The sequence below is a fragment of the Magnolia sinica genome, chromosome 5 (assembly GCF_029962835.1).
Source record: "Magnolia sinica isolate HGM2019 chromosome 5, MsV1, whole genome shotgun sequence".
Taxonomy (NCBI): domain Eukaryota; kingdom Viridiplantae; phylum Streptophyta; class Magnoliopsida; order Magnoliales; family Magnoliaceae; genus Magnolia; species Magnolia sinica.
In genome coordinates this window covers 9,409,890-9,423,803 of record NC_080577.1, presented here as the reverse complement: position 1 = coordinate 9,423,803, position 13,914 = coordinate 9,409,890, and the positions used below count along the sequence as shown (strand labels likewise).

The following is a 13,914-nucleotide window of genomic DNA, read 5'->3' as shown; positions in this document are numbered from 1 at the left end:
TGAAGCTGCTTCTACTTGCAAGAAAATGAAGTGCTTTGGAATGGGAGTATGAAGGGGTATTTAAAGGGGTGTTCGGCAGCGAGAAGGATGGGATTAAGATCTGACTATCTGACCTTTGTTGACTAGTCAAACTCGACACCTTTATCTACCACCTTAAACGGTTAATAAATGGGAGAAGTATTCACGTGGAATGGTTGCATGGAAGCTTTTATGCCTTCAACGCTTCTTCCTTTTTTCCACAAATTATATATCACTTATTCAAAAATCTGAGCCGTTCATCAGACAAAAAATCCTGTAAGGATCAATGACTGGGGAAATTGGAATGATCCAATTATCAGGTAGGCCATCTGATGATGAACCATCCGTGTTTTTCAACTCACGGAATTTTTATACTTTTGTTGACCTTGTGCACGGCTAGGATGTTCTTCACAAGTTACAAATTGGACCGGAATCCTCTGCACCACAAATTGTATGCAGCGGGTTACACACCCGAGCTCTGTGGGGGCGTACGGGTCGTGGGCGTGTGAGACATCCACTCCGTCCATCGGGTATTTACCTCGATTTTAGCTGCAATGATTAAAAAACAATGCAACCCACGACCCATGTGGGCTACACCATAGGGAACAATGGGAAGGGATGCCAACCGTTGTTTTTTTTTTTTTTAGCTGGCCACGCCATGGTGTGTATATTTCATCCAACCTGTTTATTTGGTGCGCCTCATCAGGATTAGCAGACGGTTCAAAATCAACCAGATCCAAATTCTAAGAATACGACACATCGCTGGAACTTGAAAGTTTTATGAGTGATTTACGTTGTTTCCCATGTTGTGGCCCACCAATGTATTGGATCTTCCTGATTTTTAGAATCTAAAATTAAAATTAGACGTATAACCTGATGGATGGATTGGATTCAGCACTTGAAACACGATGGGCTGCAAAGCACTCGAATGCTGCTATTGTAGGGGATTACCGTCCACCTCGATTTTGCTCTTTTCCCAGGAGTTCGTTTTGTCTCTATGGCTACTTTTAAGGATCTAGCGTGTCCGCCCACTGAGGCCCACATGCTTACAATGGTCAATTGATTTAAACTGTCCATGTTTTCGTTACTATCATGAATAAGCTATTGTCATTTGATCATGCCTGATGGTTCTAGATACTGATGGTTAATTTTCAAAGTGGAGAGTAAATCATAGATTCCATGATTTGGATGCTTCCCATCATTGGACCAGTCTGCATGTGGGCTCCACATGGCGGCTATACTGAATTCTGAGTAGCTGACAGAGGCAAAACAGAACTCTTTCCAAATTTAGCTTTCAAATGCAGAGGAATGGCTACTCGCTAACCATCCGAATCCTACTCTCGCACGTGCCATTTTAATCGTTGCGTGTGCAGGATCAGGGCTCTTCATATCTGTCCGACCTTGTGTACCCTTGGGTTGTAGCTAGATCAGGTTCATCGGGTCCATACATGCATTTAAATAGTCAGTTGGGTAATTTTTATTATTATCGTCCATTTTTTCATAAACGTGTGGCTCATTTAATGGAAGATCCTAATTTCTGGGCCGGCCCAGCTAACAAACAGAGTGGAACCCACCGGATGAATTACTTGGACGTGTGGCTAGACCATTCGACTGGCTATTCTTGGAAGTGCTGGGGAGGCCGGGTACACTAACCAACTCGACCCTGGTTCGTGCACATATGGCCCATAGACACCCCATTGGATCGATGGCTCATCTAGAGCTAGCAGCCGAGGGTCGTGAGTTCCCTGTAACAGGGCCTCTGTAACACAAAGCTCTGTAGGGCCCACCGAATGTTTGTGTGAAATCCACTCCGCACATCATTTTTGCCAACTCATGTTAGGATTTGAGCCAGAAAAAGAGGCAGATACAAAACTCAAGTGGACCGCACCACATGGAACAGCTGTGATTGAATGCTCATTACTGAAAACTTCTTGGGCCCACTAGTTCTGGATCAAGTGGGCAACACCTTATGAACGGGTTGGATGGCATATAAATATAAACACAACAATGGGCTGTGAGCCTAGGAAGGTCTCGATGGTGGATGCTTCCATGCTCCGGTTCCCACTGTTTTATGTAGCGTGGCCCACTTAAGTTTTGGATCTGAATTATTTCTAGCCTCATATGCTAACATTAGCTAGAAAAAGTCGATGGACGGAGTAGATGTCACATGGGCATAGGTGTACTTCATAGACTTTGTGTTACAAGGGCTCATGTGACAGGGAATTCGCCCCCGCAGCCAGCGATGTCAATAGGTTCTGAACCGGTGGTTATCCGATGAACCCGATTTCATTCTAATCGGTCCGTGTCTCACCTTAGATGATCCCCCGGGGCACTTAGAGAATTCAATTCATTCATCTAGACCATCGGTTAGGTACAACGCACATCTCAGCTGACCATGCAAACATCACACCAATTTGGCAAATATTAACCGTTTGATTAAAGATCTTTAATATGACCGGTCAAGATTGTAAACAAAAAAATAATAATAATTCCAATCAACAACTTGACCCACCTATTTGGAAGTTGAAATGCTTATGATTATAAATAATCAATTTTATTAGTAACAATCCTATACATGTTTTGGGAAAAGGACGGATATAGAAAATAATGCCAAATCAAGTATGGATTGGATCACCTGAATCGTGTGATTTTCGAATGATAAACCATGAAATATGATTGGCACTTAACGAACGGTTCAGATTGATTGATTGGACTGTCTAAAGCTCCCAATGCCACTATTAGCATTATATAGTGCACTTTCGAGTTCCCTAGCCTTTTTCTTTTTCTTTCTTTTTCTTTTTTTTTTTTTTGTGGGTGCGCACTGGACGCGGATTGCGTACTACCCCCGCCTGTCCCTAGCTCCGAATGGGCAGGTCTATGGGCGGGCCCACCGTGATGTATCTGTACATCCAAGTCGTCTATCCCTTTTCTCAGATTATTTTAAGGCATCGAAACAAAATTAAAGAAGATCCAACGAACAAATGTACCACACCACCAATGACTCTTGCATTTAATGCAACTGACATTTAATGCTTTATGCATTTTAATGCAACCAAGCTTATTATTTGGCGTGGTCCACTTGATAACCAAGGCTTTACTCAAGAGTAAGTTTGAGGTTTGTAGAAATCATGCTGGCTTGAAAAAAGTGAATTCCTTCTGAGTCGGAAAGGGGGAGATTCGATAGAGTTTTTCTCCTCAGGTCAGAGGAGATGTGATGCGGTTCAGATGCCACAAACAGTGGAATCACCGCGCTGCTCAACCAGTCAAGTGAACAGTGCTCGACCATTCGAGGGTCGCTCGACCAGCCGAGGGTTACTCAACTCAAAGTCCAGCGAGCTCAATGAATAGTGCTCGACCAGTCGAGGGCCGGCTCTACCAGTCTAGTGAACAGTGCTCGACCAGTTGAGCTTATGCAGTTTTGAATCCGATTTTGTGCAGGATGCGGAATTTTGAGCGGCTTTCATAAGGGTGTAAAAGAGAGTTTCCTAAACTATAAATAGGAGGTACCTAGGGCTTTATAGGTAATGCAAAAGGATTTCTTAAAGCTTTACAAGGGTTTGTTAAATGGTTTAGGGTTATTAAAGGTGTGAGAGAAAGAGAGAGAGAGAGAGAGGAAGCTTGTGGAAGGGAGTCGACGTCTCAGCGCTTTTATGTTCTCGTAATCGGTGAGATCTCTCCGTTTTCTTTTTATTCTCTTATTGTTTATCCACTTCTGCGTAGTGAAGAAGGTTTGATCTAAGTGGTGTGTGCTTGTGATTGGTTGTAACGTTCTACTTGATAGTGGATTGTTGATCTGAACGAGGTCCCGTAGTTTTTACCTCTTTGAGGGTTTTCCACATAAAATTCTCTTGTGTCATGTGGTTTGTGCTTTGATTTATTTCATTACTTTATTGTCTCATAATTTTGATTTGTTTTGAGAGGCTAGATCCTAAGGTTTAGTGCAAGGCCCTCAACAAAAACTGACTTTTCTACTTAAAACCCTATTATAGATTTAAACAATGAACATAGAATCAATATAACTCATTCATTGTGTAGATCTAGGATTTTTGAATTAAAATACTTTTTTTTTAAAAAAAGGTCAAAACATACTAGTAAAAGTCCTTCCTTTGTCTCTCTCAAGGGTTTCCTACAGGAAAATTCTTTCGATCTCCCATTTTTATAAAGAGACGGCCCGAGTCTAAACGGTTCCTCTGGAGTTAAGAAAATTTCACAAAAAGATAAATTATTTTAAAGCCGAGACTCAATCCTCTAACCTATCCTTACACCGAGAGTGCCTACCAACATGCTAAGTGTTTGGTCTTTTGTTATTAATTAAAATTTTAAATTATTAAATCCTAATTAGTTAGGCTTTTTGTGTTTCGAAAATTCAAAGTCATCACATCAGTGGGCCACATCACATAGGAAACAACACACATGAAACAATGAGGATAATAATGTCCATGATTAAAACTTTTTTAAGGGTCTACCGTGATGTTTATTTGTCATCCAATCTGTTTATAAGGTCACACCAACATGAATGAACGGGGGAAAAAACAAACATAAGTTGATCTAAAACTTTCATCATGACCCCAAGAAGCATTCAAAGGTAGGCTTTCATTTCACACTTTTTCCTATTGTGTGGTCCACATGAACTTTAGATACACTTCAGGTTTAGGCTTATAATCTAAAACAAATGAAAGACGTATATAAGATACATCACAATGGGCCCCACAATTTACTCAGCCTGCTACAACGTAACTTAATAATACACAATTAATTTCCTGGACAGAAAGCATCATTGTCACCAGTATTTCCCAGGATGGTGTAGCCCACTAGTGCCTTGGATTCGCTTAGTTTTTGGATTATCCTTAAAATGATTTTCTAAAATGAATGGATTAAGTAGATAAAATCCAAACATCACCGTGGGCCCCACATGGCCCTGAATGTACCAAGTCCCACCAGACAACGGCAAGCTGCAATCCGCGTCCCATACGTTAGATGTAGCCTTTAATGTAGGCTAATAGCCCAAAAGTCAGAGGACCACACCCCAAAAAAGTTAGGTGGGGACACCCAACCAATAAAATTTCTCCACTGATTTTGGTGTCTCCTTTGGTGTGTATATGCCATCTAATCCATTAATCAAATGCGCCTCACAGAGACGAAGATAAAACGAAAATCGACCCATCATAAAACGCATGTAGGCCACAAGCCATGAATTAGGAGGTTGGAAGCACGATTTTCCATTGTTCCTGTTTTATAGCCCACGTAAGTTTTGCATCGTCTGATCTTTGGTTTCAATGGTCAGAATCAAAGAAAACACGATAGATGCGACGGATTAGATGCACAGTTGAGGTGGGCTCCACAGTAGCCCTGGCGTGGCGCGGTGGTATCAATACCACCAATAGTATCGTACAATTTCAAGATTTGTGAGGCAGCTAACTTCATTTGACTATCTTTTCAGAACCACAGATTTCGTAAACAGGAGATGACATCGTATTCAAAGTATCCGGATGCGGTGTGCCACTGCCACGCACCACCAACCTTAGTGGTCTTCATGATGTATATGTTATATCTAAACCGTCCATCTGTTTGGCAAGATAATTTTAGGGTATGAGCCCAAACATAATGTAAATCAAAAGCTTAAGTAGATTATATCATAGAAACCAGTGGGATTGAACACCTATGTACATAGGAGTGTTAGATCAGGCTGATTTTTTATTTTTTATTTTTTTAACCTTCATCCAGGTATATACATGTGACCTTATGAATAGGTTGGATGGTCAATATACATTATGGTAGGCCTTGAGAAGGTTTTGACTGCGGGCATCATGGTTCTCAGTACTTTCTATGGTGTGGTGCAATTGAGTGTTGTGTTTGGCTCATTTTTTTGTGTCATGCACTAAAATAATCGCTTCAAATGGATAGACAATGTGGATGCAACACATGCATCAAATATCGTGGTGTGGCCCACAGAACTAGGTGACGTCGACACACCACGAGGTGGGTGATGTGTGTCACACCAAGCAGTTCCCTTCCGTATCCCACAGCTAGCAAAATCTCTGATATAAATATGTTTTATATAATCATATTACTTGGATCTCATCTTTATCAATTGCAATAGCAATTCTCTCATCCTATATCTCATATTGATAGATGATCCAGTGTGCCAAGATCATGGAAACTTTCCATGCACCCATTTGCATTTGGGCTTGTTGACATCCATATCACCTATTTGGACCGTCCATTAGCCTGACCAACCATGCTTGAAACAACATTGCTCATCATAAGGAGAATAAAAAATAAAAAATAAAATGAGAGAGAAAGTTGGAAACGTGGATTCATAGATTAGGTTCAATCATGGATGTTTAAGACCACCTGATTGCTGTGATTATCTCAAAGTAGCGTGAGAAGACTTAACCTAATAGATGGTTTAGAAAGCTGACGTGATGCCAACAAGCCCAAATGCAGATAGGTGCATGCAAGATTCTATGTACCAGATTGTTTGGCACCATGGATTTGGGGAGGGGATTTCAAAATCTGTCTTTGTTTAGGCGGATAAAGCAACTGCATTTCAAATCCACTCAAAGAAACGCTTTGAAATCCAAAGTGGAAGCTACGGTTTCATCTAAAATTCTCACATGAGTCATATGTGTAACATGTGTGTTACTAGATTATTAATCTATTAGGCATGTGGCCCATTGATGATATTCCAAAACAATTATATTATCAATTGCATCACTAATTTTTATTTTTATTTTAATAGAATAATCTGCACAATCCAAGAATTGTCCATGTAATTCAACGGTTAAATATCATTGGTTAGTCACTCAGGATATGATCCTATGCTTGTGGCCCATCCAAGACTTAAAATTTCATTATTTTCGGCCCTAGTATATGTTTCAACAGGCTTATTACAATCATTGTGTCAAACATTACATGCATACACTAATTAAATATATTAAAGTTAATTTAGTAATTAAATTCGCTCTTTTTGGATTCTAAATCTAGTATAGAGCATCGGCCATTAATTTAGTAATTAAATTCACTCTTTTTGGATTCTAAATTTAGTATAGAGCATCGGCCATTCTGAATCTAGGGTGCCAAACACAACAGGAGAATCCCAAATTTAGAGTATTTCGAATCTAAGAGATCTCTAGTCGAGGATATTTCAAATCCACCGTGTCAAAAGGAGCGTTAGGTTATTGGATCTTCTCTTTGATATTTTATACTTCTTGAATGGCAGTCTTCTTCTAGATTGGACGGCTCGCTATGAGACCTGTCCTACGGCGTTCCCTGGTATGAGTTTTTACCAGGGTTTTTTGCTGGAATAGCGCAGTTGATTAAGGAAGCTTAGGAATCAGGAAAAGAAATGTCGGCAAATGGTGGCCAAAATGCTTTGACAAAAAAGCATTTATATTTTGTTAAAGTTATCAATTTAAGAATCGCCAAAAAGCACTTTTTTTTTTCTGTCGTACGGTTCAGTGAAGTGTTGGATCAGCTTAGTTTTTTGGCATGTACATAGTCTGAAAAAAAGATGCATTGGATGGGTGTCCAACAAACATCACCGTGGCCTACCTAGCTTCACGGTGCTTGAAGCTCCTGTGATAGGTTGTCCATTATCCCAAAAATATGTCCGCAGTACATTTAAATAATGGCCCGCAAATTGGCTTGGAGAACCTATCACTAGCCTCATCCGTAGTGATTGATGACCTGTGGCCTCGGGTGATGTATGGGTTTTATTGAACATCTTCAACTATTTTGCTGGCTCATGTTTATGACATGAGTTTAAAAATGAGAGAGATCCAAACCTCAAGTGGACCATATCATAGGAAATAGTTCGTATGGCAGTATGAATGGTTGAAAACTTCCTTAAACCCACCATAATATTTATTTGCCATCCAATTTATTCATAAGGTCCATTGAAGCTGGATGAAGGAAAAACAAGAATATCAGCTTTATCTAAACCTTTTGTGGCACCCAAGTTTTCAACCGTGAGCATTTAATCCCCACTATTTCCGATGGTGTATGTGGTCCACCTAAGTTTTGAATTTGCCTCTTTTTAGGATCATACATTAAAATGAGCAAAATCAGATTGCACACTGAGTACCTCAACACGCTCTTATCGTACTGAGTAAACTCAGTTAGGCCCACAATGAATGTAAGTGGTTTATCCACGACTTTTATCCATTTTTCCAGCTCATTTAAAGGGTTGAGCCCAAAATGGAAGCATATACAAAGCTCAAGTGGATCATACCATAGGAAAAAGTGGAAATAATGACTTCCACCGTTGAAACCTTTCTAGGCCTAACAGTGATCCTAACGGTGATGTTTATTTGTCATCCAACCACCTATTCATAAGATCAAACAGACATGGATGAAGGGAAATATAAGCTTGATCCAAAACTTCATAAGCCCCTGAGAATTTTTCAATGGTAGAAGTTCAATTCGCACTTTTTGTATAGTGTGGCCATTTTATCTTTCGTTATGCCTCATTATTTGAGTTCAAGCCATAGAATTATCTGATAAAATGGTTGGACAAAGTGGATTAAATACATAATTTATGGTGAACTCCACAGAATTTACTCAGTACGCTAAAAGACATCACTCAGTACGCAATCCGCTTCCAAAATGAGGAGCGGTGTCCATGCGATCCGCGTCTGTGGCGACTTATCCTTATCACATTTGCCACCGACATACAGAAATCCAAAACATCTCAATTGTGTTCACACCATAGATGGGGCAAATATTTAAAATTACTTTAATTAAACATTATAATAATCCAATTCAGGCTATCAAATGAATGCTTTAAAGCAAAAAAGCTAGCAATTTAAATGAAAAATAAAATGTTTAATATTATAATATTATATTGTTAGTTTCTTTTTCAGTTATGCGCTCCCTTCACAGTTGCATCAGCTCTTTGAAGAGTATAGAGTTGTGTAAAGCTTTGCTCATGCTCAGTCGCCATCAATATATTTTTTTTAATTGTGCAAAACTAACATTGGATTTTAACAGGGTTCCCAATTCGATGTGAAATTGACACCGTCCATCAGTTTCACCGAAAGCAGATTGTGTCTTGCTCCCACAGGACGATAATCCGTCCTAGCAGGGATCTGTGGAGCCTATGTGATATATGGGTTTTATTTACTTTGTCCATCTTTTTTTCCATGTCATTTTAAGATACGAACTAAAAAATGAAGCAAATCTAAGGCTCAAGTGGACCACACAGTGGTGGGAATGGGTGGGGATTGATTTCCCATGGTTAAAAACTTCATGGAAGTGGTATAAGTTTTCGATCAATACAATATTTGTGCCTTTTCTTTTCATTCAGATTTGTATAAACTTATGAACAAGTTGGATGAAAAATAAACATCACGGTGGTCTTTACAAAGGTTGCAACAGTGAGTTGCTTCCCGTGGTGCAGTCCAGTTGAGCAATCGACTTGCCTAATATTTGAACTCAATCCGCTTCCCAGTTTCAGCAGCTCATGTTAGAGCTTGTAATTAATAAGGGAGATTGGAGACTCAACTAGACACACAGTAGGAACGATGAGAATAAATTAAAATACTCTTTTTTATTATTAAAATTTTTTACACGCTCATTCACACCAACCCACCCACGCCTCACCCTGGCTTTTTTTATACCATGATGGGATACTCCAACTCATGACCTTGCATTAAAACTGTTGTGAATCTAGCACGTAGGTTTGATTAAAGATCCAATAATTAACTAAAAAGGCTTACCATTGAAACTTTCATAGGGCTCACGATGATTTTTATATGCCATCCAAGCCCTTCGCAAGGTGAATCCATCGAGATGAAAGGAAAAAACAAGGATACATAAGTTTTGGGCGCAGAAAGTCCCCATTGTTTTCTAAGGTGTGGACCACTTAAGTCTTGTATATATTAGTCTCGTTTTTAACTTCCAACCTAATAAATATGAGTTGTCAAAACTGATGGATAGAGTGAATTTCAGACAGACATCACCGTGGCCCAATAGACCTTTGGATTACTGGAACTCCATGTACGTTGCGAGGTCTTACCCGCGTCCCTAGCCTTTCGCCAATGGCATCCGGACCACAAGTACGATTGAAAATGAAATGGCGTACCAGCCCGCAAAAGAAATTAACCCGAGAAGTGCAGCTTCGTTGTTTCGTCGCCTGATAAGGTTGACCTGTCTGCTTAGATTTTGAATCCCGTCGGCCCATCAGTTGGGACCTAGTTTCGATGGCCCAATATGAAGTAACCACGCCATTTAGACCATCATAGCCTTCAAATCAACGGATAATCTTCCGTTCGCATCCTCACTGACATTTTCTAGAATCTAGATGAGCATTGTGGGTAATCTTTATTTTCACCACGTGGGATGTCAGTACGTCAAAGGCATAAGGCCGAGTCACTATCGAATGGCCCACACATGGAGGCGGCAGCTCGAGGGATTACATTATTGCGGACGCCGATTACGTCCTAGTCTAGCCACGAACTAGCAGTTCTGTGGGTGGGCCGACCGTGATGTATCTGTTTATCCAGGCCGTCCATCCCTTCTATCAGATCATTTTAAGATATGTAAATAAAAATAAAGCAGACCCAACATTAACGTGGACCACACAAAATAATAAGCTTGGATTGCATTAAATGCAAGAGTCATTTAAGATGTGGACAACTTGAGCGTTGAATCTGACTCACTTTTGTGCTTATAGTATAAAATGATATAAGAAAAGAGATGAACAGAATTGATAAACAGATACATAACAGTGGTCCTGACCAAAGAACCGCCCGTTCCTGGCTTGGGGTGGAGGGCGGGTGGTGGTGGACTGGTGGGGTGTGTAAGACGCAATGTGGCTGTCCAGTTGTGGAAGCCATCCAACCTGATGTCACGTCACGTGATGTAGGTTGTCCGATAGCCCATGCAGGAAAAAACATATGTGGCCCAACCTCGTGTGCGTAACATTGACATCCACGCCGTTCGCCAGTTCCGCCCAGTCTTGTTAGTGGTAACCTTTAAATAAGGCAAATCCAAAACTCAAGTGGCCCCACCACATAAGCAGGGATGAGGCTTCCTATTAGATGTGCTGGGGAGCCACGAAAATACCTAAATATGGATCAAGCAAAGTATTTGTAACTGCACGATCAAATCTAACCAAAAGCAATCTAAATTTTACGTTGAAATTTGAGAAAAAAAAAAAAAAATCACAACATAAAGCGATAAATATACATTATGAAAACAGAAATCATAAAAGATAAAATGTTATCAATTTGAATAAGCCTCGAATATACTTCATGAGCTTTAATTATGCCCTTGAAATCCTTAGAAAGGAATTAGAAAGTCATTTCTATTATCCTAATTCCAATTAATTACACCCTCTATATATACTAACACGATTGGAATAGGCAACAAATTTCGTGCATATACAGTTCAGCTTGCATCTTTGATGAGATTTTTTATGCCATTGATGACCCTCAATGTCAACCTGAGATCAAGGGAATTAAAAAGGAAAAAAAAAAAAAAAAAAAGCAGTCTATATACACCATCCATCCATTTTACTATGTCATTTTAATATAAAAGCATAAAAATAACATATCCAAAGCTCAAGTGTGGAAGGAAGGATGAAAGGAAAACACGAGTAATAGCTTGAACCAAAACTGAAAACACAAATATTAGCTTGAACCAAAACTATCACTTGATTTAAAAGCTCCAGCCGTTGGAAGATGGCATATTGAAATGTATATCAGGGAACTTTAACACTCTCCCAAACATGTGGGGGTGGAGCTCCACATGGAGTCATACTAAGCAAAGGATACCATAATAAACAATAATAGGAGAATATATCATGGAGTACATATTTGCTATTCTTGATATTCAAACACAACCATCCTAGTTGATATCATGTCAAATCACTGCTTTATCTAAAACTTTACGGGTTAGATAATGGCGTAGTAATCTATATCAACAGGCTTTAACATGTTCAATCTTTTGTTTTTTAACCCGAAGAAGGCTACAATGATGCCACTGTGCAGTCGAATCATTAATGGTCATTAGGTCTCTTATTCTAAAAAATTGCTTCCATTCAATAATTGTAACACACAATCAATGTCCTTGTCGCCAATTTAAAATAAACATACATAACTTTATGTTCCATTCACAAGAACGCGGACGAGCCTTAAAATTACATTATTTTATTGCCAGCAACCAAAGTTGCAATCATTATTCGTAACTTTACAACACGAAGATTAAACGTTACTACACTTACACATCATACGGTAGAAATAAGCATGGTTTAAAATAGAAAAAAAAAGAAACAAGAAAACAAAGTGGGGGAGACGAAACCCCTATTTAGAGAACTTGATATAGGCAGTGTGGGATGACTCTTCCACTTTCCTGATTGTACCAAGGAAAGGAACAGCCCAGCACTTGGAAGTCTCCTTCCAATAGAAGTACCCTACACACTTGCAATCCTTGCTGCATTTCTCCCTGCACTCTTCCACCTTCATAGGCCCCACTCCCTCCACATTCCTACTCAAGAAGTGTTCTGCACCATCGATCTTATAGTAATCGACGCTTGCACTAGCCTTGCATGACGACGATGGGAGCTTTGGAGGTGAGCACTTCTCGCTCCACCCCAACATGGCTTGGCGCTGAGGGCACGCGACGCACATTCCTTCTCGGCACAACCCAAGCGAACCGCACTTCTTCGGCAATCCACACCTCCTATCGTAGCCGAAATCATAGAATGGGAACGTATCAAAGTCACCTGAGAAATATGCAAACGTTGGCATCCATGCACCTTCCACAACCTTCTCATAGTATGTGAACGTCCTCAGATTACCGTCCGATCCCAACCGTAGGAATGAATACGTGTTATTGTAATTCAGCCTAACCAAATCGAATCCACCTGAGGCACTCCCATTAGCTACGAAATCCAACCTTAGGAAGAATGCATCATCTATATTATCCTTTTGGCTTACGAAGGTGACCGCTTCAAGATTAGGCTCCCTCCCCCAACCTCCATACTGGAGAGGCGTACCGGAGTAATCCATGAACATGACGAACCCGTTACGAACTATCTCCAAGCTATACTGCCCATCAGAGCCGTCCACGTTCGATGTGCGGCTGATGAGCTTCTTGGTACCAGCCAATCGAACTGACTGGCCTACTAGGAGGGTGTCAGTAGGATGGTCGAAGCTCTGCCACAAGAACCTACCGTTCTTGTCATGAAGGACTAGATTCCCAGTGGAGAGAAGCCTAATTCCAGTGACGCCTTTGTTGGCTGTATTGGTTTGCCAGACGACCCGGCCGTCTACATCAGCAAGGATGAGATTGCCATTCTGGCCGAAGGTGAGAGTGGCATTTTCACGGACGGGATCGTTGCGGTTAGCATCCCAGACCCAGCGCATGATGGCTTCGCCGCGTGAGGTTCCCATGCGGATGGCGAAGACATGTGCATTTGGGGTAGTGTTGTAGAAGCAGACCCTGAAAGGGAAACTGGAGAAGCCACTGACGGTCACCTGGCGATAGAAGGCGCCATATTCGGTTACATAGTCACCCATTTCGCCTTGGTTCACCCATTTGAATTGCTGTGCAGTAGGGACTTGGGCTTCAGTGACGATGGCAAAGATAGAAAGTGAGAGAAAGAAGGAGAAAAAGAGAAATGGAGAGCGTAGAGTAGCCATTGAAGCTGCTTCTACTTGCAAGAAAAGGAAGTGTTTTGGAATGATGGTTTGAAGGGGTTTTTATAGCCTTGTTCGGGTGGAAAGATAAGGTGCATTGTACAGTAATATCATCGAGATGGATAGGCTTTGGATCTGACCAGCAGACCTTTGTTGACAAGTCAAAACGACACCTGTATCTAGATAGAACGGTTGCACGTAAACTTATATGCATTCAATGCTCTCTTTATTCACAAATATTTCACTTATTAAA

At 40.5% G+C, this 13,914-nt stretch overlaps 1 protein-coding gene across 1 annotated transcript; it reads right to left on the bottom strand.

The window, feature by feature from the left end:
- Positions 1–12,149: 12,149 nt before the first annotated feature.
- LOC131245382 (EP1-like glycoprotein 2) lies at positions 12,150–13,706 on the bottom strand. The gene has a single exon (XM_058244820.1). The coding sequence runs from the start codon at positions 13,662–13,664 to the stop codon at positions 12,324–12,326; it is 1,341 nt and encodes a 446-aa protein (XP_058100803.1). The 5' UTR covers positions 13,665–13,706; the 3' UTR covers positions 12,150–12,323.
- Between the last annotated feature and the right edge of the window lie 208 nt (positions 13,707–13,914).